At 39.3% G+C, this 24,563-nt stretch overlaps 1 protein-coding gene across 1 annotated transcript; it reads right to left on the bottom strand.

The window, feature by feature from the left end:
- Nucleotides 1-4,204: 4,204 nt before the first annotated feature.
- LOC109041734 (cytochrome P450 4F8) lies at nt 4,205-23,154 on the bottom strand. Its single transcript, XM_072304478.1, has 6 exons — nt 23,124-23,154; nt 19,436-19,621; nt 9,476-9,576; nt 6,320-6,551; nt 5,734-5,913; nt 4,205-4,896 (listed from the first exon to the last, which is right to left on the bottom strand). The coding sequence occupies exons 1-6, from the start codon at nt 23,152-23,154 to the stop codon at nt 4,727-4,729; spliced, it is 900 nt and encodes a 299-aa protein (XP_072160579.1). The 3' UTR covers nt 4,205-4,726.
- Between the last annotated feature and the right edge of the window lie 1,409 nt (nt 23,155-24,563).

The following is a 24,563-nucleotide window of genomic DNA, read 5'->3' as shown; positions in this document are numbered from 1 at the left end:
TGTTTCTGAACTAATTTCTCGTAGAACAAGATTAATGCCACGAAATGACTGATATTGACTCCTAATCAAGACATTTAATGTTTCTTCTCGCATGAATTCAAACCTTCCGCTCATGAAAACACAATGGTCTACTAACGTAAGATCGCAAACTAAACGTTACCGTGGCAGTCTCTGCGATACAAATATATGGAATCTCAATCTTTACGCTTTGGCTCGACTAAATCAAATTGTTTGTACACTGTGAATAATAAATGGTGGAAAATGAACAATTTGTGATTGAGAAGCCTGCCAAAACCGTTGTACTGCACGATTTAAATCACGTAGATTATTGTGTTTCTTATGATCGGGCACTTCAAATTTCCCGTAACTAATATAAAATTAAAACGTGAATATCTTAGTAAGGAGTTTATTTTAGTAATTTTCAATGCAAGAATCGTGTTTTACGTGAAATTCTGGCTAAGAAACATTTATCAGTATGCTTAAATTCAAACCTTGTCCAGTGGTCTCAATGCGCTGTCTCAAAATATATTGCCTCTAAAAGTTGGTCATATATTTTCCTCCCTCATACAGTTGTCCCTAATGTAACTTACACCAACAGAAAGAACAAAGTAATGCATCACCCTCTAAATTAAGCGTGAGATAGCTAAATTCTTCTAACAGCATGCAACGACTCAACGAGTCATTTGATGTAGTGCGTGAGTGACTTTCTGCCTACTCGCCGTTTTGAAGGCGATCTGAAGCAGAGGTATTTACCGTTGTTAACCGACATGCGGCAAGAGCAACTAGGAAATTTTTCCTTGATTTCTGCAATCAACGGTCAAGTACTTTGCTTAATATTTGAGGAATTTTTCTGTAAAAGAGAGTATGAGGCCTGCAACGCTCTTTTATTGCGTTTGTGGCAGAGGAAATTCATTAATAGTCGACTTACTGCACATTAATTTCGTCAAAAATACATGTTTTAGTATTCCTCAAGAGAGATTACGATGAAAATTTAAAGCTCATCTTATTTATTGTTAAAAACTCAGTAAGAACCCACACATGTGCCCCATACCGCCGTGCTGAGAAAAAACACTTTTTTCGATACAAATTAATTTTTTTCCAAAAACCGATTAAACTTAAATGACTTATTTTATTCTTTACGCACGATGACCATTTCAGGCGGGCCGCCCATAGGTTTTTGAAAAAAATTTAATTTGTATTGAAAAAAGTGTTCATAGTGCCGATAAAGTGTTAGAAAAATTGGACCGCATTTTGCAATTTGGAACCATAAATTCTGGCTCTTCTGGAAAACACGTATGTGCATAGGGAAACTAATGGCACATATACGTTATTTTTATACCGGGCTAGAATTTATAGTTCCAAATTGCAAAATGTAGTCAAATTGTGCAGTATGCTACAACATACTGAGGAAGAACGTCATATGAGCCTTCAGACGCGCTGTCAAATCTCTGATAAATAAAAATTTCAAGAAAACTTGTAGACATTTTTCTCTCGATTTTTCAGAGAATTCCTTTGAAATTTAATCCACAGAAGCTTAAAATTCCAAGGAAATTTATTCACAGATTCCCCCAAAAGTAAATGGTTTTCAAGGGCAATTAGGCAACATCCGGCATTTTTCCTTATCTCGGTAGCGGAACCCACAGCTAAGTCGTATCGAACAGTTTTTTCCTTCTTTTTCCCACGAGCGTACGACTCTAAAATCTGACAACGCAGCACTCGACGACACCACTTCTAATTCCCGAACAATTGGTTTTTCCTCACATCAGGAGGTATTTTATGTCGAAATCACGACTTCAACGAGCAAAGTCCCCGCCGAGCAACTTTGCGGGGACAAACAAAAAGCTGAACTTCAAGAGTCGTGGGTGAAAATAATAGTACTTCTCTTAGTGCTGCATGCATCGGGAGCAAAGGCACTCCTTTGCGCGCACACGCATGGTAAGTTTTCATCGTAATCAATTTACCCGACTTTGGGATTTCATCCTTCCTCCTAAGTTCGATTTAAGCACTCTTTTCGGGATAATTGAATTGGAAATTATGAAGAGTGATTCATATGTCGTCTCCTAGAAGAGAAGATCCTTTGCAAGAAATCAAGAATGTGCTGCTACCCAAGTAGCACAGTGCAACGAAAATGTATTGACATTAAATTGCACTTTGATTTCGACACAATTGTAATTTTCTTACCATTAAGTTGCAATACATTTACATCATTTAGTCGATTTATGCAGATTTTAAACAATCAACAAAATGAGCTCCATGTGTCAGAAAGATAGGCAATATGCAATGCATTGAAAAATTGCAACTTATTTCAATTTTATTGCAATAAGTTTCGATAAACGGAGCCCCTTCAAATAGGAGCTAGGCAACTTTCACAACACTCAGTGGAATTGCGATTGCAATATTGTTACAATGTAATTGTTACTTACTGCAATCTGTGCCACTTGGGTAACTCAGAGACAGGAGACCCTACACTGACATCTTGGCAATGGTGGAAGCTTTTACTTTCGGAATTTCAGCATTCTACTGTTGACTACCTACATGGTTGATGTTTAACAACGTGTTGGCAGTTTCGTTTTGCGAACAACCCGAAAATGGCCGAAGCTAAGGAAACTTTTTTGGCTCATGACGTCACTCGAAGCTCATCATCCACTATGTAGGTAGGTCAACAGCCGAAATTAGGGTGATGACTGTTGCTTTCTTATGATTGTCCATGAAAAATTGTTGAATCCCCAAAAGTAAAAGCTTCCAATTTGTCACCAAGAGGGCAGTGGAGGGTCAACTGCACGAAACTGTTCGCTCTACAGATGAGATGGACCACATTCAACGAAAACGCATCAATTCACATCAAGTTTCGTTGTTTACAGACGAAAGAAAGTAACTCCATTCCAACGTTGCGAAATTGACCCAAAAATTGAATTTTTTACAAGAGTGCATGTGTGAAATTTTTGTTCTTAATTTTTCTGATTTTTGCATGACATTAAAAGAAAAATCAGTGGAGTTTTCAGGAGAAAATTTCCAAGAATATCCTGGTAAAAATGGAATTTGCGAGGAGATTTTTCGGACATTGAAATAGAGATACGTTTTTTCGTGAGAGGAAGGACAGTTAGAAGGAAAAAGGAGGTTTGAAGTGATATTCCTCCGTAGGTGTTGGCGCCGCTAGCGTCACCAATATTTAGCCTTCATTCCGTCAGCTAGGCAAGCCGCCCGCATCTCATGTCGCGCCGCGCGCCTAGTTCCGCCGCGGCCCGCCCGATCGCGCTGCGGGCTCTTTATTCGCCCCTCCGGCTTTCCTTTAGATATTTAAATTCTTTTCTTTATTATTTTGTCTGTTTCAATATGTAAAATTCATCTTTGATTACTTCTCTCCATAAATCCTAAATTATAATACTCACCGGCGCCTTCCCTCACAACCTTTCTCAACTCAAACTACGCGTCCGCGCAATTCCTTTTCAAATCCAGTTTGACCGGTTGGCCCGTGTGCCGTATCTAAATTATGCTTCACCTACCAATCTATGGTAGCGTCTATGGGTATGTACTTTCGCCCCGCACATGTTCTTTCATGCGCTGTAATCTTCCTTCCTAAACAGGTACGTCTTTTCATTCTACCAAGTGAGTATTTATTCTAAATTCACCTTCTTTTCTCTATCATTTTCACTAATAACAATATCATGCCAAGTTTCGGCCTTCTGCCAATAAACAGTTCTCTTTCGGACTAAAAATTCATCCGCGTTACTCGTGTCCGGACACGATTGCCTGCGGTCCGAGTGCCGCGGATGAATTCTTCAAAATTTCAATAAAGTAAATGTTCGTCTCTCTCTTTAATTAGCTTCCATCGCGCTACTCGTGACCGGTCACGATTGCCTACGGTCCGGGTGCCGTGGACGACCCTTTCGGCTAATCTTTTTAGAAGACTTTCATTAAACTTTCAGTAGGACTGAATGTTACGGACAAAATTGGATGACAGTTTGCATACTCAAAATATTTTAACTCGACTTCGAATTTTTGACAGGAAAATTTACGACGTGTTGAATCCAAAATTACTTAATTTATTTTGCGAATTTTTTTCCATAACGTGAATTTTTGCGTTTTTGTTGAAGTTGGTTCAGTTTCCTCTAGGTTTCTATTCACTTTCAGCAGATCTGAGGAGCCTTTGGAGGGAACTTCATTTTTCCCCCGAGCTAATAGAATGAGGTAAGCAAAATTATTCAAAATAAAAAAGTATATTTTGAAAATAGCTAAAAACAGTGTTGATCAAAAACTTAACAAAAACAAGCGCCAAAATCAGCTAGAAGTATCGTTGGGCTTGGGATTGCGATATTTTTTCGTGATGGGTAAGTGGAAAAGTGGGATTTAACATTCTGCCAAACGGAACTAAGCGCCAATTGTATGAGGCACTCTTAAGTTTTGAAAGCTCATCTAGCTGGACAATTTCTTAAGAACAAAATCGAATAAGTTGAGGAAATATTGAATTGAATTTAGAAAGAGGAGTCAAATCATTTATTTATAAGTTTTACAAGGGAATGAAACTTATGACCTTTGTCTCTTTCGGCTCTTACTTGATTTGGCTTGCTTCTTCTTCACTAAACGCAATTCATTTTTGAGAACTGGATCGATTATTATTATAGGTCATGTTTGATCATGCTACGCTTACTCGCGCAAAGAACAAATTAAGTTCCTTCCTAATGTCTATGAATAAAGCTTATTTTGTGAGGAAGAAAGCATACTTTTATCACCTTTGCCGTATTTTTACTCGGAATCCAGAAAGAGGATAAAGCATGAAAACGTAACGATACTCCATCTCTCTCAGATCTTTTGGCGGCTTTTCGTCAGTTGAGAACTTGTACCTCAGCAAAGTGCTTGCGATGAGGAATACCATTGCCCGCATTGCATACTTGTTTCCTAAAAAAGACCAATGAGCATCATGTTGATGCCGATAAAAAAGCAAATGCTGTAAAGTATCATGTTCAAATAATAAAACATGAGAGAGACTTGTGCGCATTAATGAAAAATTAGTGTATTTATATTAGGAGATTTGAAAAAGAACCTACCTATTTTGAGCCCTATTAACTAGCAATTTATGTTAGTTTTTCAAAAATTCAATAGGGATTGACATTTGGACGTAATTCTATCAAATGGAACTAAGCGGCAATTTGAGTTACTTTTGAGGAATTTAGAATGCCGGATAGCGCGTTCTGTCAGACGGACCCAGGCGCCATGGAAAAGCATTGTGAGTATAGGACGGAATAAGCCGGATGCCCGATTCCGCCGCCAATCCAAGCCCCCCTCTACCTTCCTCACCCTATGGCGCTTAGGTCCGTTTGATAGAAATACGTCCATTTGATTGACATGATTTGCAAAAGAACCTATCTATTTTTAGCCCTTTAAACTCTCAACTTATGCATCAGCTTTTCAAAAATTCAGTAAGGATTGACATTTTTCGTTGAAATGAGTACAAGTAAACAACATGAAATATGGTTAGGCTAATTCGGGTTGCCCTTCCGGGCTGATGATTAAGTTGATGCCGTCCCCATAACAAGGTAGGTCAAGAGTTTCTCACAATTATCTGTGAATGGAAGTTCGCTGCTAATGAAAAAGGTGCGCTTAAAAGATAATATACATCAGTTTTTCAGCTAATAGCCTTTGCATAGAAAACTTTTGACGGGACAAAAGAAACACACCACACCAGACATGCATGGATCAAAAATAATGAGTGGCTTGTGCTCAAAAATAAAATACCTGGACAGATTCTGGGTCCACTCAAAAATGCATTGAATGCGCCTTTAGGTCTGCGTCTCTCATTGGCGGGTGAAAAATGTTCTGGATAAAACTCCCCGGGCCTTTGCCAGTACTGTGAATCGTGGTGGAGCTCATGAAAGCACATGACAACGTTCGTTCCTGCTGGTATAGTCATATTGCCTACAAACCAAAGGCAAAGAGAGGTTGATAAATTCTGCCCCAAGGGAATTGCCCATTTGAAAGAGAGTCAGAAAACTCGTCAAGTTCAAAGAGGTTTAACTTAGTTTGTACTGATAAAAATAGGTTACTTCGTTTAGCTGTGTAAAGGAAATGGCGTATGCCGAACATATGCTAGGAAGTAGTTATTCTTAATGAGGTTTGATCCATAGTCATGGCCAAAATTCGGGAAAAACGATGAATCACCCAAAATTATAGGAAAGGGGCCGTCAATTCAACAGTGGCCACTTATGCAATACTTATCCAGGAAAAGTGTTATTTTGGCCTACGGCACACACTCCTGCAGTGTAGCCGTTCAACTCTGGGACACCCTGTATATTTACGAGTATATTTATTCAAAATTGTTTACCGCGAACTTTGACGTCTTCCGTGAGGTTTCGGCTTGTAAGAGGGGTTCCAACATGTCTTAGAGTCTCTTTGATGATCATCTCTATGTAAGTAAGTTTGGAGACATCATTCAGCTTCACTTCTCCATCCACACAAGTTTCCTTGATTTCTTGATAAGCTCTCTCTTGAGTATCAGGATACAGCGCAAGGTACTTAAAAACCCAAGAAGTTGTAATTGCTGCGGTGATAGTGCCCTTTATTAAAAAATCAAAACACAAATTCATTTTTAAACGACAGAACAAAATACAATAAAATATTGAGAGAGTGTAAAGAGAACATCTTCGTGTCACAATTTTGAAATTGTACTCATCAAAAAATTTTGAGAAAGTTTCGGAGTTTCTCTTTGGTTGGCCCTTAGACGAGGTAACATGAAAGCACTGCACAGCATGTTTTCTCTACCGAACACGCGGGAAGTGAATGACACTATGTATTATGGATTGTATGGAAATCAACTCCTGAGCACGATATATGTTTACAATAAACATTGGTTGAATGACAATAATACGAACTACTTCATTTGTGTAATCTAACTTTTCTTTGATCTAAGTAAAAATACGTGTTAATAACTCGTTTAGAATTTGATTACCGAACTTCATGTATGTGAGTCGTTGTCTGCGCAGGCTTTGGAGGCTGAAACATCGTCGCTTCGCTGACGTAAGGGCGTATCTGGGTTCCCAGGTGAGACCTGTTCTCCATATAACTCCATTCTTTTCAAGGCTCACACGGCAACAGAGACACGCCTTTACGCCAGAGAAGCGATTACGTGTGCAGTTTATTTCTGTTTTAGACTTGTCTGCGGGCTGATTGTTGAAATTTATAGATAAAGTGATAGACAAAGAAGACACAGGTTGTAGTACGGAGCGATCCTAGGTAGAAATGGATGGTTCCCACAGACTAAGGGAGATAATGATGTACTAACTTAGGTTCTCTCGTGGGTTGTCGTTAGTCAGACTAGTATCTACCTCATTTGTCCTTTGCAACCCCCTTCTACCAACGGGATCCCTCCGTATCCCTCGTATCTTATTTATCCACCAATTTCAACAATCAGCCCGCAGGTATGTCCTACAATTCCAATCATAGCTCTAGCTGCTAGGTTGGTCATTGGAAAGTTTTAGATCCACCTTTCACACGTATACAGGGTGATCCAAAAGTCCCTTCCACCCCCTCTAACTTTTTACCTAATTGAGGTAAAGATTTGAAACTTGGGGGATATTCCTAGGTCAAAGGGAGCTACTTTTTGGCCCCCCTAAAATTTTCAGGGGGGCCCCCCTTGGGGGGGCAACGGCCCCCAACTTTTAATTTTCAAATGGGAAGACCCCCTTTGTGATAGCTCGTTCGAAAGAGCATAAAAAAAGAAAACTTTTCGCGCAAACCCGAAGTCAATATCTCAAACCGTTTCAAAATGGCGGCCGGTTAAAGTTCAAAATGACCGAAAATTCACACCGGTTATTTGTCGATGGATTTGCGCGAAAATCGGTATGTAGGGGTATTTTGACACGAGAAAAACGAATTTGACGTTAGATTTTCAAAAAAACCGAAATTTCCAAAATGGCCGCCGGTTAAAGTTTAAAATGGCCGAAAATTGTCACCTCGGTTTTTTGCTGATGGATTTGCCTAAAACTTGGAATTTGAGAGTATTTTGGCATAAGATAAACAAATTTGAACTTAGATTTCTAAAAAAATCAATTTTTTGTCATTTTGAACTTTAACCGGCGGCCATTTTGGAAATTTCGGTTTTTTTGAAAATCTAACGTCAAATTCGTTTTTCTCGTGTCAAAATACCCCTACATACCGATTTTCGCGCAAATCCATAGACAAATAACCGGTGTGAATTTTCGGCCATTTTGAACTTTAACCGGCCGCCATTTTGAAACGGTTTGAGATATTGACTTCGGGTTTGCGCGAAAAGTTTTCTTTTTTTATGCTCTTTCGAACGAGCTATCACAAAGGGGGTCTTCCCATTTGAAAATTAAAAGTTGGGGGCCGTTGCCCCCCCAAGGGGGGCCCCCCTGAAAATTTTAGGGGGGCCAAAAAGTAGCTCCCTTTGACCTAGGAATATCCCCCAAGTTTCAAATCTTTACCTCAATTAGGTAAAAAGTTAGAGGGGGTGGAAGGGACTTTTGGATCACCCTGTAGAAATAATCCAGACATATTTTGGGACTATATGCATAGTATGCTGAGTGCGGTTTGCGGTTCGTTCATTTTTGGCTAAAACGAGAGCAATTTTGTTTAGGGTACTTCTGCGACTAAGATTGAAAGCAATGGTAGCCGATAAAAATGTTCATGGTGTCTCACGGCACCTTCTCGATGCAGTATGAACTTTATTGAGCAAAGTCCTGTAATGAAAATGCTTGCTGTCTCTGGAAAATAATAATTGTGGATTTCGATCAGTGGCGTGGCGAGCTTTGCGATGTTCCGATTCATCTGCCATTTGAACCTACGAAAATGGATCGATAAACAGGGTGTCCGCAATGAGCACCTTAGAATCCATTCCTTACCATAGCTTCAAATGGGGAAATATCGATAATAATCGATCCTTCACGCCTCACCACTGGTGTTGATAATTGGACGTATTTCTATCAAACGGAACTATGTGCATTATGACGTGAGACCTATTATGCATGTATTCTTATGGGTCTCAGGACTCATATCTTAATGCACATGGTTCCGTTTGATAGAAATACGTCCAGTTGATACCTACATTTAACTAAAATTACTTATCTGTAAATAACTTACCTTAGTTTAGAAACGTTAACAATCAAAATTCAGCAATAATAGTTATTCCCCGTGCGACAATCGTATTATTGTGGGCCACTTAAATAAATCAGATACATAAATTTAAAAAAAAATGCCCATCACCAAGAAACGTGTATAAAAATTGAATTGTTGACATTAAAAAGTAAAAATTTTTATCATGTTTTTCTGATATGTTTGGTCGATACATTTAGATGTATTAGTTCAATTGCCTGCATGTGTTTAAAATGAGTTCATAATTACATTAAAAACTTTTCAATGGAAATGTCCGGAAAAACCTTTTTCCGATGCCCCTACACTATTAAATAAAACCGAGTACGCTTATTCTATCGATTCTTCATGCTGTTTGTGCCAGAATACTCACTGCAAAAAACAAATCTAAGACGTCTGCAACAATTTGATCCTTCGTCAAGCCGCCTGCATCAAAACCATCCAGCAACCTATCAAGATATATTTTTGGACTCCCTGAAATAAGTTATAATTGTATTAATGAAAAATTCATATCATCGGTGAAATTAGTGTCAAGAATGTTAATTATTTATCGTATTTGTTCAAAAGAAAGATAACTGATGCTTTCACGAAATTTTTTCAGAGTATTGAAAAAAATGGAATTCAATCCTTCGTTTTTTTCGAGGTTAAAGCATTGATTTTACAACATTACATTTTAATTAAATAGGTGGCATACTAATACGTTAAAAAAATGTCCTCTTTTCTAAAGTATGTAGTAAATAAAACTTGGAGGTATGCCACTCCGGCCTCAACGCGGCCAAACTCCTATAGAATGCTCCGCACCATATAAGGCTTGCTTTGAAGGCCTCAATTAGTTAATCTAAATAGTTTGCAACTTTTTTCTATAGATCGCATCAAAAATCATGAAAATCGGCCCGCTGGATCTTCAGAACAAACTGTGACAAAAACTGAACATTTCCATTGTTCATGTGGAAGATTTTTTAACTTTATCACGTAACTAGTCGTAATTAGCTCGCTTTGCGAGCTGACACGTCTAGCCGGGGAGTGCCCCTGGACCCCAGTTCTACGCTTCGCGACGAACTTGCGACTCGCTCCGCGAGCCGCCACCGCCCCGCACAGTTTGTAACATTGATGAGGAGACAACATCTATGTCTTAATCTTCTTTTTCACCAAGTTTTACAGAAATTGATGTTCTAGGAGTCCGGACCGCGTTTTCGTGCGGGGCCGCCATCTTGGATTTGGAAATGTTGAAAATATGACCAAAAATGCGAGTTTTCCGTCAAAATACACCTCCTAATGCCGAATTTCACAAAAATCGATGGATCGGAAGCCAAGATAACAACTTAGACCACGATCGCCATTTTTGATTTTTGAATTTTGAAAATCGTACCTAAAATTCTGATTTCCCGTCGAAATACACCTCCTAATACCGAGTTTCACAAAAATCGATGGATCGGAAGCCAAGATAACAACTTAGACCACGATCGCCATTTTTGATTTTTGAATTTTGAAAATCGGACCTAAAATTCTAATTTCCCGTCGAAATACACCTCCCAATACCGAGTTTCACAAAAATCGATCGATATCAGGAAGCGATGTAGCATTTTAGACCACGGCCGCCATCTTGAATTTTTGAATTTTGAAAATCTGACCAAACATTCTAGTTTCCCGTCGAAATATACCCCCGGATACCGAGTCTCACGAAAATCGATCGAACAGGAGCCGACTTAGCATTTTAAGCCACGGCCGCCATCTTGGATTTTGAAATTTTGAAAATCTAACCAAAAATTCGAGTTTCCCGTCGAAAAGTACCCCCGGATACCGAGTTTCACGAAAATCGATCGAACAGGAGCCGACTTAGCATTTTAGGCCACGTCCGCCATCTTGGATTTTGAGATTTTGAAAATCCGACCAAAAATTCGAGATCCCCGTCGAAAAGTACCCCCGGATACCAAGTTTCACGAAAATCGATCGAACAGGAGCCGACTTAGCATTTTAGGCCACGTCCGCCATCTTGGATTTTGAGATTTTGAAAATCCGACCAAAAATTCGAGATCCTCGTCGAAAAGTACCCTCGGATACCGAGTTTCACGAAAATCGATCGAACAGGAGCCGACTCAGCATTTTAGGCCACGGCCGCCATCTTGGATTTTGAAATTTTGAAAATCTAACCAAAAATTCGAGTTTCCCGTCGAAAAGTACCCCCGGATACCGAGTTTCACGAAAATCGATCGAACAGGAGCCGACTTAGCATTATAGGCCACGGCCGCCATCTTGGATTTTGAGATTTTGAAAATCCGACCAAAAATTCGAGATCCCCGTTGAAAAATACCCCCGCTAACCAATTTCCTCAAAAATCCGTTGAAAAATACCGCCTAAAACCTTATATTTCGTCTATAAGGCAGTGACGTCACGCAACAGGATTGAACCTGTTCGGCGCGATGCGCGTTAACAACCGCGTATCTCCAATGTAATACTATATGGAGAAACAACTTTTCGCTCTTGCGGGCGTCCTAAGCAGCGGATTTGAGTGGGAATAATTTTAATCAACTCCTCATTACAATGGCTGAGCGTGTACCAATTTTAAAGGAAATCGCTTCGGCCAATTTTTATCTAGGGGGGGCATAGTGAGTGGGAACAGCAGCTTTATATAGAGTAATATACAAAAATCTGGGCCATGTGTCTACAAAATCTGAATAGAGCGGTCTTGTCGAAAAATCATTTCATTTGACGACATCCACAAAATTCTTGGAAATCGGCTGTAACAAACGGTAAAACGAACTGTGACAAAATATATAAAAATTCAGAAGGTTAAAGAGCTGATAGGTGGTAATGATAGAGGTTATCCAATTTAAGTTTACCCTCTCGTCTTTCCTTTCATCACTTATTTTCCAATTCAAATCAGTCAAAGAACTTTATTATACCCGCCTATCGTTTAGTCCTTACCGGAATGTTGCTTTTTTCCTCCAGCCGTTTTTCTCTCCTTGATTCTTTGCTCCACAATCTGAAATAAAGCCGAAACAAGTTGGTTTTTGCAATCGCTAGCGATAGCAATATTCGTCATGGGAACTTTTGCTTCTGGGATATGAAAATTTTAAGGTACACTTCGTTTGTAGTATCTTCTGAATTGAAGGGGCTATGTAATTTTGTGTCGACATCTCTTTTTTAACATTTTTAATTTTTTTCTTTGCGTACAAGAAAGCTGTTATTCACCAATTATTTATTTTCGTTGGATTATATATGGTTTCCGGAAGTTAACGCATTTAACTTTTAGTTTCGATTTTTCGGCGTAAAGTATGATAATTTTACTCTACTCATATGCCCGAATACGCATCATAAGTGACCTAAGTGCTTCCTAAGTTGCCATTTTTTCATTCAAATAGATGTAACTGAAATATTGGATGTCGACTATACTACTTTCATGTCATTGCTTTATTTATTTATTTATTTATTTATTTATTTATTTTTTGCGTAGGTATAAACTGTTATTTTTCGCTGAATTTTGGAGAAAATATTGCTTTAAGAACGTGGAATGTAAATTAATTTTATCGAAACAAGAAAATACCATCATTAATTTGGGCGAACAGAGAAAATATACATCAATATTTGGGTCAACATCTCCCTGATTATATGAAGGATGAATATATTAGTGCTTCTGTATCAAAAAACTTAGCTTTTGTCTTCAGAGATACAATGATTCTAGTCCAAGTCAATTTGTTTTATTGAAAAAACAAAAAAACAAAAAATAAATAAATAAAAAAAAAAAACAACTGAAATGTTAGACATACTATTTTCATGTCTTTCTATTTGTATCAATAGGTACTTTTTGCTTAACTTACGAACGTTGAATGCAAATTAACTTTATTGAAAAAAGAAAATAACGTCATTAATTTGGGTGAACACATGTGGCTGATTATAAGAAGGAGGCATATTCCAGTATTTTTGTTTAACGTATTAACTCACGAGAAAATGTTCGTACATTTATCATCTAGTATTATTTATTATTTGATGATTAGTCTAAAACATTCAATACAACCATTAAAAACTAACTGCTATCGTCGGGTATCGAACTCCCGATCGCCTATTGCCCGCACCTTACCAAAACTATGGAGCGGCCTCGTCGACTAGGCTATCAAGGACCCGTGTCAGCCGACGAAAAAATAGCATCTAAAAGGCTCGGACGATGGGCGGGACTTATCAGAAAATTTGCCCGTGAGACGCTTCGTAGCTTCTGTTTCTAGGATATGACAGAAATGAGCTAAGCGCATTACTGTAGGAGCCATGGTTCGCACTGTTTTAATGTGTCTCGAGGTTCATCCCAGCATGCATTCGCGATCGCGGCAGTTGAACTAAGGCAATATTTGCATATCCATGAATTTAATCAATCAATCGAGGTCTGATTTTGACTTATTTGTCCGTAACGAGTCCTCCAGAGCAATTTTCCGCATTGTACACTGGTTATTATTTCTTTATATCTATGTTTAAAATTTGAGGTGGGATAATGGCGGCTTCTCAAGAGCAACGAGGTAGGCGATCTTTTGCACCAACGAACAGAAAACTGATGGCGAAAAATAACCAATCGGAACCTCCCAAAAAAAAGAATTTGCCCAAAATCGGAACTTCGTGGTTCTGCGCAGATTTACCAGTCAGACACGACATCTCAAGGTGGAAAAAAACTCGCTGAAAGCGAATTTTAGAAATCAACACAACTTGACGTAGCGACACGATTGGCTAAAAAATACAACGGTTTTTGATACATCGGAAAATCAACGAAAAATCGAAGACTGGGCGAAACGCTCAAGGTCGCAGAGGCATAGGGAATCCCATAGCGATAGCAACAGAACGATTGTACAGACAGGGGAACTCCGTTCCCATGCCAATAGTTTGTCATGACTGCCAAAATCATCACACGACACCAAACAAAAAGAAGAAAAATACAGTGGCAGCATCAAGAAACCACAGAATTTGAATCTGTCTCGACTTAAAATAGGATTAAAACATTACACCTATTCCGCTATATATTGGCATGGGAACGGAGTTCCCTATCTTTACAATCGTTCCGTTGCTATTGCTATGTGATTCCCTATGCCTCTGCGACCTTGAGCGTTTCGCTCAGTCTTCGATTTTTGGTTGATTTTCCGATGTATCAAAAACCGTTGTATTTTTTAGCCAATCATGTCGCTACGTCAAGTTGTGTTGATTTCTAAAATTCGCTTTCAGCGAGTTTTTTTCCACCTTGAGATGTCGTGTCTGACTGGTAAATCTGCGCAGAACCACGAAGTTCCGATTTTGGGCAAATTCTTTTTTTTGGGAGGTTCCGATTGGTTATTTTTCGCCATCAGTTTTCTGTTCGTTGGTGCAAAAGATCGCCTACCTCGTTGCTCTTGAGAAGCCGCCATTATCCCACCTCAAATTTTAAACATAGATATAAAGAAATAATAACCATCGTACAAGGTGGAAAATTGTTCTGGAGGACCCGTTACGGATATATGAGCCAAAATCAGAACTCGATTGATGGATTTAATCCATAAATACAGAAATATTGCCTCAGTTTACTGCCGCGATAGCAAATGCATGCTGAGATGAACCTTGTGACACATGAAAGCATAGGCAAACAATGTCTCACAGAGAAATGCGCTTCATCCGTTGTCTCATATCACCGCACCGCCGAAACCTCAAGGTCTTCTTTTGTGAAGCCCCGCTCAGCGTCCGAGATCACTTAACAGTTCTTTTAGCGGCTCTGGTGCTTGCAGTAGAGCTGCTATTCCGGACGGTCCCAGCTGGGGAGTATCAACGGACCATGTTACATTGGAGAGACCGCGTGTTGGTTGATGGGAATCGGCGCCATTTTCTGCTGTTTAGGGGGGGACTGATTTTATTTTAATTGATATCTTTTTCCTGTGAGCGAATGCTTTGTTGTGTAGTGTATTTTTGGAATCATGGTGATACTGTCAATAATTCAAAACGGGTCTGTGCTTTAATCTCGCACTGGAAAAAATGTACTTTACGTTTAAAATTTGAAAATTCAAATCTATAAGTTTTCGCGCTTTTTTCGAAGAATGCCGTGGTTGGAGCTTCCTAGTCATACTACTCGACATCAGCTGATAGCAAACAAAGGTTACCAAGGAAACCGTAAACGCGTAACAACTACCTACCGTCGCCAGAGCCGCTTTCCGACGCGAATGCGTTGGAGCTTCCTGCTTGTTTTCTCCTCTGGACCACGCGATCGGAGATAGCTCAGTTGTCAACGACACCGTACCAGCGTTTTGATGAAATCCCTTATTGTGCGAGCGGGGGTTCAGTTAATTTTTACTGGTTGTATTGAATGTTTTAGACCAATCATCAAGCAATAATTAATACTTGGCAACTTAGGAAGCACATAGGTCCCTTATGATGCGTATTCGGGCATATGTGTAGAGTAAAAATATCATACGTAGGGTGTCCCAAAAGTACCGGGACTGGTTCTGTAACTTCAAAAGTAAGATAGATACAGACATGATTTTGGTCTCATTTTAAAGATCAACTCAATACCTATCGATTAAAACCAAGATCAGCTCAATCGAATAAAAATTGACCGAGTTATGATAATTTGAATTAGTGAGGAAAGTTTACCCCTACGGTTTTTAGGAAGATTTTTCGCTTACCAGGATTCAAAAAGTTAATAGGTATTCGTATCCACTTTCCTCCGAATCTTCCATAACTTCCTTTTGCTTTTCAAAGTACCGTCCATCAAACCGGATGCACTTTTTCATGCGCTCTTGCCACTTATCCAACATTGTTTTCCTGAATTCTTCCTCTGGGATGGAGTTGCAGAAGTTTTGAATTGCATTCTGGATTTCGGTCTTCGATACGAATCTTCGTCCGCGAAGCTCCTTTTTAAGCGTAGGAAACATCCAAAAATCACATGGAGCCAAGTCAGGGCTATAAGGGGGATGAGGGATTGTTTCAACTCCATTTTTACTCATAAATTCCCGTGTTAAGCTCGATGTGTGAGGCCGCGCATTGTCTTGATGGAGTATCCACGAAGCTTTCAAGTCCGACCGTTTCCGGGAAATGTGCATTCTCAACTCCTTTAGTACTTTGCAATAATACGCACTTTCAACTGTTTTGTTTGATGGTACAAAATGTTGAAAAATGACACCTCGAAAATAAATAAACACAATAAGCATCACTTTATCGGTCGACTTTTCGATTTACGGCGATGAAGAATCTTCCTTAAAAACCGTAGGCGTAAACTTTCCTCGCTGGTTTCAAATTGCCATAACTCGGTCAATTTTTATCTGATTGAGCTGATCTTGGTTTTAATCGATAGGTATTGAGTTGATCTTTAAATGAGATCAAGATCGTGTCTGTATCTATCTTACTTTCGAAGTTACAGAACAAGTCCCGGTGCTTTTGGGACACCTTATGTATACTTTACGCCGAAAAAGCGAACCTGAAACTTAAATGCGGTAACTTCCGAAAACCATATATAATCCAACGAAAATAAATAATTGGTACATAACAGCTTTCTTGTATGCAAAGAAAATAATTAAAAATGTTAAAAAAGAGATGTCAACACAAAATTACATAGCCCCTTCAGTTCAGAAGATACTACAAACGAACTGTACCTTAACATTTTCATATCCCAGAAGCTAACGTTCCCATGACGAATATTGCTATCGCTAGCGATTGCAAAATCCAACTTGTTTTTGATTAAAATCAATTTTTTTGGATATCAAAAGGAACTATTTGCTAATAGATAAGAGTCAAACTTAAGTGAGGTCTCTAAGTAGCTTTTCCCCCACTAATTTTTCGAAAATTCAAAAGCATGTGTAAGCATAGGTCGCTTTTACGGCGCGTTAGGGCGCTCTGCAACGCCTACCCGCCTCAGGAATCTGTCATGGTAGAGATCCTCCGGAAGCGGTCTTGTCATCTCTCCATCTCTTGAGGGATGCCCTCTACCCACCGTTTAGCTAGATGCCCTTTCTGTCGCCTGCAAACCCACTCCAACACCTTCTTTGGCAACCTGGTATCAGACTCTGTAAATTTGCCCACTTTCGTAATATATGCATGCATGTGTAAGCCGCTTTTACGCCGCTAGGGCACTCTGCGACGCCTACCTGCCACAGGAATCCGTTATAATAGAGATCCCCCTGAAGCTGGCATCTATTCATCTCTTCACGGATTCCCTCTATCCACCGTTTGGCTGGACACCCTCTCCGTCGCCTACCTGGAGGGGACCCACTCCAACACCTTCTTCGGCAACCTGGTATCAGCCATTCTTTGCAAATGCCCATACTATACCAATTGCTTGGTCATGATACCGTGCACAAGTGTCCCCTCAACGCCCATTAACTCTCGGACACGTTCATTCCTGACACGTTCTCACCTCGAGATTCCTTTTTTCCACATTTATAATGTGATTGTAAAAAAACCTGGGTCCATTTTTCAAAATCTGATTTGGGCGGGCTCATCTAGGGACAACCACCTGTCGATAACCGCAAAAATCATGGAAATCGGCCAAGTAAAACGCTCAAATGAACTATGAGAAATAATAAAAATTTACACTGTTCAAATGGGAGACTTCGCAACTTCACCACGCAATATAAAAAACCTGGGTCATATTTTCAAAATCTGAATAAAGAGCACTCATCTTTAGAAAATGGAGATGTTGCATGCGTGAGGAATTTGCGATTTGACTACTGATTCTTATGTAAAAGTTCGCGAGAAACACGATGGTGCCTCTGGTTTTCTCTGAAATCAACTCCCAAGCTCAAAAAAAGCTCTCAAATTGAGGCCAAAATGGAGGGGATATCCCACGCTATCCAGAGAGTCCACCTCTACATCAAGACAAACTCTCCATATGCAAAGATAGGGAGCAAATACATTAGCAGTGTTGCCGTGTTTTCAGTTTTAAAGTCCCTAAATAAAGTGGCAGCCCTGTCAATGTATTTGCTCCCTATCTTTGCATGGAGAGAGAGAGTCGGGTATGAAAATCTTTTCATTTTCTTTGGTCGTTCTCTTGTCGACGCGGGCCTAAGAGAACGCGGAGCGTCCGCGTCCTATGGGGGTTGGGGCGCGTATCTGCCAGGGGCATAGCCCTCTATACTTTATAATGTGAAAACATAAGAATAACACGCAATGCATAGCGCCTGGGGCGCGGAGCGCTCCAGAGGTTAAACCGAGAAGCGGTCAAGGGGCTTAGCCCCCTTGCATATCGTTAAAACATTATTATTTTTCAGCATGAAAAACGAGGGATAATCTTACCATACGAGGGACGCTTTGATTTTCGTCTACTAATTGGTTTAATAATTTCATCTTTCCTGTGAGCGAGTAGACAAAATCTGTCCAGAGTAGTATAGAAAATGTTCTTTCAACAATGATCTCGGCAACTCTGTAAGGTAAAAGCAAGAATTTTTTTCATGTATCAAGCGCAATCTTAAGAAACTTATACATTCACTATCTGGAACCTAGAATTATGAATGAATGAAAATAAACTGATTAACGCTTCATGCTCCCGATCAAGGTTTCGTGATGAGGTATTCACCACCACCAGGTATTCGCAGCCATTTCACCGATAGTTTTTTTTGAAATAGGTAACATTGATACTATCATATGATAAAATATGCATAATTTCAAAAAAATCATTTATCATAGCACGAACGGTGATTTTTGAAAAAGGTTTCCTGGCAGTAGAAAATAAGTAGTAACTGAAAAGCACTAAAGCTTTACCGAAGGCTAAACAGTTGACAGATCTCCGAAGACCTTCATTGAAAATGTTCAACTTACCCTGACATAGCAGTGGAAAGTCGGGTTAAACGATTCTCTTGACCGCCTAACTGAATTCCACACATGTTTTCTGAAATAAAAGGTACGGAAAGTCTCAGAACTCAGCATTAAATTTTATTGGGGTTTTAAAATATTTTATAAATATTTCAACAATTTCATCATGATTATAAAACTTTCTGAAAATTGTCATTAAAGTTATTGAAATTACCCATGAAACTTTCAAGCCTTTTAATGATGTTTTCACATTTTTAATGTGTTTGTAAGATGACCGAAAAATCATCATAATATAGGTGTAATGTATAAAACCGCATGTTTGTTACTCCAACTTATCTCCTCTCAGACGTTTAAAAGTCGTCTCTGAAATAATTTAGTTTTTTCCCGTGTTAAACAAACATTGGTGACAGATTTACTTTGTGGCTGATCATGCAGAGTCATCTTAATTTTGAGTTTTTAAGAAATATGCGGCTCTTTATTTAGTGGGCGGTCTCATAATTGTATCGGTGAATTACACTTCACCCTATCATGTCTTATTGTCGACGAAGATTAAGCAAACTATCAGATTTTAAGGGTATTATGTGCTTACCGATGGTCATATCTATATAGCACAGATGGACGGGGACAAATATGTCGACCTCACCACCGCCTGCATGCTGTCCTAGTTGATCGACAAAGACCTTGGAATGGTGGTAAATATTATCATCAAAAAGCATCAAGACGTTGGTACGAAAGCTTGGATTCGTGATATTGCGTCGGAAACGCCACTCTGCTCCTGAGGAAACGTGAAAATATAAGTTAGTCATTACTTTGGTGGTACCTTTGGTTATGGGCGGTTCTAACCTCTCGTGCTTGTAGGTTCCAAGAGGGTTTGAACGTGTATGGTGGCGCATGAGTGGGTAGTCTGGAGGAGACCCTCAGTGGCGAAAGGGTATCTTTCTTGAAAATTTTGAAACAGCCTCTCGAGAAAGCTATTTTAGCAAATTCTGAATATAAAATGGACAAAATGGGCCTGTTGCATGCGAGAGATACAGCCGTGCGAATAGACTTTTTAGAGGTTAAATGACACGAAAATTACGATGGTCACATTAAAAAAGTCTGAAATACACTCCTTACTGCGCAATTTGTGTTGTTAGGAACGCGCTTTTTCAAATTTCCCGCGTCTGGGGGCAGTTTTCTAACGGAAACAATTAACGGCAACTCGCGGCTATTTCCGGTCAACTGAAACTGACAACATAACCTAAAAATCGGAGCTCGTGACATCGTGAAATGAAATGTAGAAGGATTGCGTTGGATATTTAAAAGTTGATCGATTTGGTTACCGCATAAAGCGGATATGGACCACTGTAGGAGATCACGTTGGGTTTGTAAACAAACTGAAGGAAAAAATAACAACAACAACAACGACTCGGCATCTTCCGGAAATCACCGAGCCCGCCGTTTGCTCGTTTCCGGTGATTAGAAAACTGCCCCCAGACGCGGCAAATTTGAAAAAGCGCGTTCCTAACAACGCAAATTGCGCAGTAAGGAGTGTATTTCAGACTTTTTTAATGTGACCATCGTAATTTTCGTGTCATTTAACCACTAAAAAGACTATTCGCGCGGCTGTATCTCTCGCATGCAACAGGCCCATTTAGCAAGAGGGAACCACGTCATATTTCTAAAAAAGTTGAGTTAGAAGCGCAATGGGCATTTCCTCAGCTAGAGCGAAAAGAAAAGTTAATTCTCATAAAAATGGCTCAAAAATTACAATAAGCGCTTCAGAAACGCCTGAAATACACTCCTAACTTCACAATCTGCATGTCATGGTCAGAGTGAGGTTTTTTTCAGCGTCTCAGGAAAGCTATCAAGGAGGCCATTCCAAACTAGCAGTCTAAATGTTTTCAGGGCAGAATACTATTCCCTTTCCTCGCAAAGAAAAACAAGCGGTAAACTCCAACACAATGTGTCGATAAGGCGCGTCATTAACTCGCACATATCAACCCCTTTAGTTTTCATTTACAGAGATTTCAAAAGAGGCAAGTAGCGCAACAAGAGAATTCATACGATTCAACACTTCAACGACGCACTTTGACGAAACATTGTGAATGTAGAAAGCTATTCGAACGAATTTAACTTTTTTAATCTGCCCCCAACAAAATCTTATCAGATTCTTGAAGAAAAGTGCTGCGGAATAATTTAAGCGAAGAAAAGACAAATTCTGTCGAACTCCTAGAAGATAAAGTCGATTTAAAGGTATTTTGGGGCTAAAATACCCAAATCACCGGTAGTATAAATCCCGTTATAATCTTGAAAAGGAATTGACTCGGTATAAATGCAATCACATTAAATATGTCTTGATTTTGTTATTTTAAACGTCTTTCCATGCAAAGAAATTCAACCATGTTAATGCTTTATTCATGCATGAATTGAAAGTAAGCAATCTACCTCCAGAAAATCTACCGATTTGCCGTAAAAAATCGCAGAAACTTGATATACCAGGTCGATGTGCCCACTCGTTGAATTTACCAATCAATTTAGTGAGTGCACGTATGTGAAAGTCGAAATGTTATAGTCATTTTGGGTGCATTCATTTTTCATGAACCAATTATAAGTAATTTCAATCCTGAAAAACCATAAATTTTCCGTATAAAATCGAAAAAATCAAAATATGTCCACTCCCTGACGTGAAAATTAGATTCTACGTGTGAAAATGCTTATGCATCGATATGCTGAACAGAATCCATGTCTATCTCAAAATTTTTCTCAGAGGTTTGTGTTATTATCAGCTTCCCTTTAAACCCCGGTTCGATGGCCGAATCGGCTGCCCAAAAAGCAAGCCATTTTTGAAGGGTTCTATGAGAAATTCGTGATATCATCGGCTCTTAGGAAATCACCTCATGGCTAAAACTGGTGGTATACATGTTTAAGTGCTAAAATAATCGTATTTAAGAAAATAAGACATTAAACTATGGAGTCAATTTCTTTTTAATCATATAACGGGATTTACTACCGGTGGTTTAGCTATTATAGCCTCAGAAAACTTTTAAAGCGCCTTTACGTTCCCGAATCTTGACGGATTTTTTTTTATTGGCTTAAACGACTCAAGAGACACTGTAGTTAAAAATATAAAAAATTTTCGATTTGGATATATAAAACATGTTTAACTCGTTGAGGCACACTGTGTATTGTGTGGAGTACTGTTGCTATTCGACCTTTGTCTTCAGGTCAGCCTCACGCCTCTTACAAGGAAGCCCCTTGCAAGAGGCGAATTTTTTTTAATTACTCCCAATTTTTTACCGTTATATGATGGAATTGCTTGTCAAATTCTGAGGTCAATTTTATCTAATTGTAATTTATACATTTATTTTTTTTTCCCCCTTCATTTTATATTTTGTTTGGAAAATTCGATGTTTTGTTGATTTCTTCAGATTTCGAATACTGTAACTTCTCTTCTATTCGGCCGATTTTTATGAATGAGATCTCTTTTAATTCGTGTTTTAACGGAGAGTAAGAAAAAAATTGCTAAGTACACGCGAAACAATTTGTTTTGAAAATTGGACGAATCCTAGCGTGACGGCGAAATGGTTAATGAAGCATAAGTAATTGGGCGTGGGGCTGAGGATCCCGGCCTCGCTTGACGACCGTCATTAGCTATTGTTCGTCGAGACGCCGACGCAGTGATCAGGAGCGTGGGGAAGATAGGGCTAAGTGGATTCCTATATGAGCCACGTTTAGCAAATGGTCTAATGAGTCTCAAGGCTCATCACAGATTGCACTTACATGATACTGACTTTTGTCTGGTTATCAGAGCAGTGGAACCAAATTTTGAAAAGCATTTCAGGGGTGTGGAGATCTGTCAAAGCAACGTTTTAAACAAAACGGATCAGTGAAATTCTCATTCCGAGGGTGCCGACCTGCTCAGCCATCCTCGAATCAGTTCGCTTGCTTCTGCTTATATATGCATATTTTAAATCAGCGTGTCGCATTCTTAGGCTTTTTTAAAAAAACCAAGTAACGTAGACTCTTGGTATTCACTGCACATAAACTAATGAGCCCCAGAATGAAAAACAACTTAAAATCACAATTATTGACGGATAAATAAACTTTTTACACGCTTTGGAAAATCTCAGAAGTTCGCGGTAGTCACTTTTCGGTAAGGAACTAAGGGACTCGGTTATTGTATCGAGCAGGGTTCGAAACGATCGCAAAGGCGGTATACTACGTATACGCGCCAAAATATCGAACAATTCAATAAATGTGCCTTGTGAGTTTTTGTTTATTTTTATGAAACTTACCAGAGGAGGCAAACGTCGACTTAGTATCCATTTTAAAGTGTTCATAGTGGTAAGTTTTATCAATATTTCTGGAATGTAAAACCGCCTGAAATACGACGAAAAATTAACAAGGTTTAGAAAGCAATAAAAGATTTTTAGTTATTTAGGGTTGAGCACAGTGACGAGGTGTGAATGATCGATTTATTGCTACTTCCTTATGGAATCTATGGTAATGAATCGATTATTAATGTGTTCGCTTCGAGCAACCTGCTCATCGATCTTTTTTCATAGGTTTAAATGGCAGATCTATCGATTTACCACCAAGCACGCCACGGCATTGGTTGAGTAGGGAAGTAGTGTGCAAATAAGTCTTCACCGCCCTTAGTGCCATACACATATTATTTAACATTGCGGATCCAATTTCGCCAGGATGATATTGGCAGACTACCTCCCATTGTGTCATATGAACCATGCATATGTGGCTTTACAATGGGAAACCAGAATCATGGTTTTTTGAACCAACATTATGTGAATTTATTGTAGGAACTCAACAATACCGAGTCCACATATATCAGAATCGGCAAACATAAACTATGCAGATGACGAACCGCCAACGCATCCACCTGCAAGAACCGAGTCTACCTGCGAGATCCGAAGAAACATAATAACGAGCGAAAAAAACAAAATTCATCACCGAAAACACCATAGCCCATCGAAAAACGCGTAAAAACATACCAAAGACGGAGCCACAAAAGAGGTTTTAGCAGCAGACACTTAATCCATCAAACTTAAATGTCAAGTCGAGGTGCGAAATATCCGAATAATCGATAAACCCAAAAACCCCGCAAATACACGTAAGAAAGCTACGCGTCTTACTCGGTTTCATCAACACCCGTTCAGTATATAATTATTCAATTAAAAATAATGAACCCTTATCTAAATCAATCTCGTAATTAAAAAAAATGCACAGCTTAAATTATGACGAGAGTGAAGATCCGCTTATACGCACGGGATAATCACGCGCCCTACGTGCTTTTAGCACCAGACAAACCACTAGCTCAATGCGAAACAGAGCGTAGCATACCTAAAAGTAACTAAATCCATTTTTAAATTACAAAATTGCACAGCAGAATCCATGACTATAGGGAAGACCCGCTTATACGCAAGGGATATTCACGCGACATACGCGCTTTTAACACCAGACAAACCATCAGCTCAATGCAAAACAGAGCCTAGGTCCTCCAAAACTAGCAAAAGCAACGATATACATTGCGTTTGCGTTTCCCAACACAATATCGCGCAACTAAACGCGAAATGTCAATCCTTATGGGAGTTTATTATAGGAAATCAAATCCATCGATTCTCCCGCCAAGTCGACTTTCGGAGCAACGTCGTTTGTCCCATCCTTATGGGAGTCTACTATAGGAATTCAAATCCATCGATTCTCCCGCCAAGTCGGCT

Source organism: Bemisia tabaci, chromosome 9 (assembly GCF_918797505.1).
Source record: "Bemisia tabaci chromosome 9, PGI_BMITA_v3".
NCBI classification, from domain to species: Eukaryota; Metazoa; Arthropoda; class Insecta; order Hemiptera; family Aleyrodidae; genus Bemisia; species Bemisia tabaci.
Note: the sequence above shows the minus strand (reverse complement) of the source record. Positions and strands in the feature narration are given on the sequence as shown.

Coding starts and splice junctions, on each gene's coding strand:
- LOC109041734 (XM_072304478.1), bottom strand. CDS start 23,154: ATGGATACTAAGTCGACGTTTGCCTCCTCTG. Junction 6,552..9,475: donor TCTTAGATTTGTTTTTTGCA/GTGAGTATTCTG, acceptor TTTTTAATAAAG/GGCACTATCACCGCAGCAAT. Junction 4,897..5,733: donor TGGACCCAGAATCTGTCCAG/GTATTTTATTTT, acceptor GGTCTTTTTTAG/GAAACAAGTATGCAATGCGG.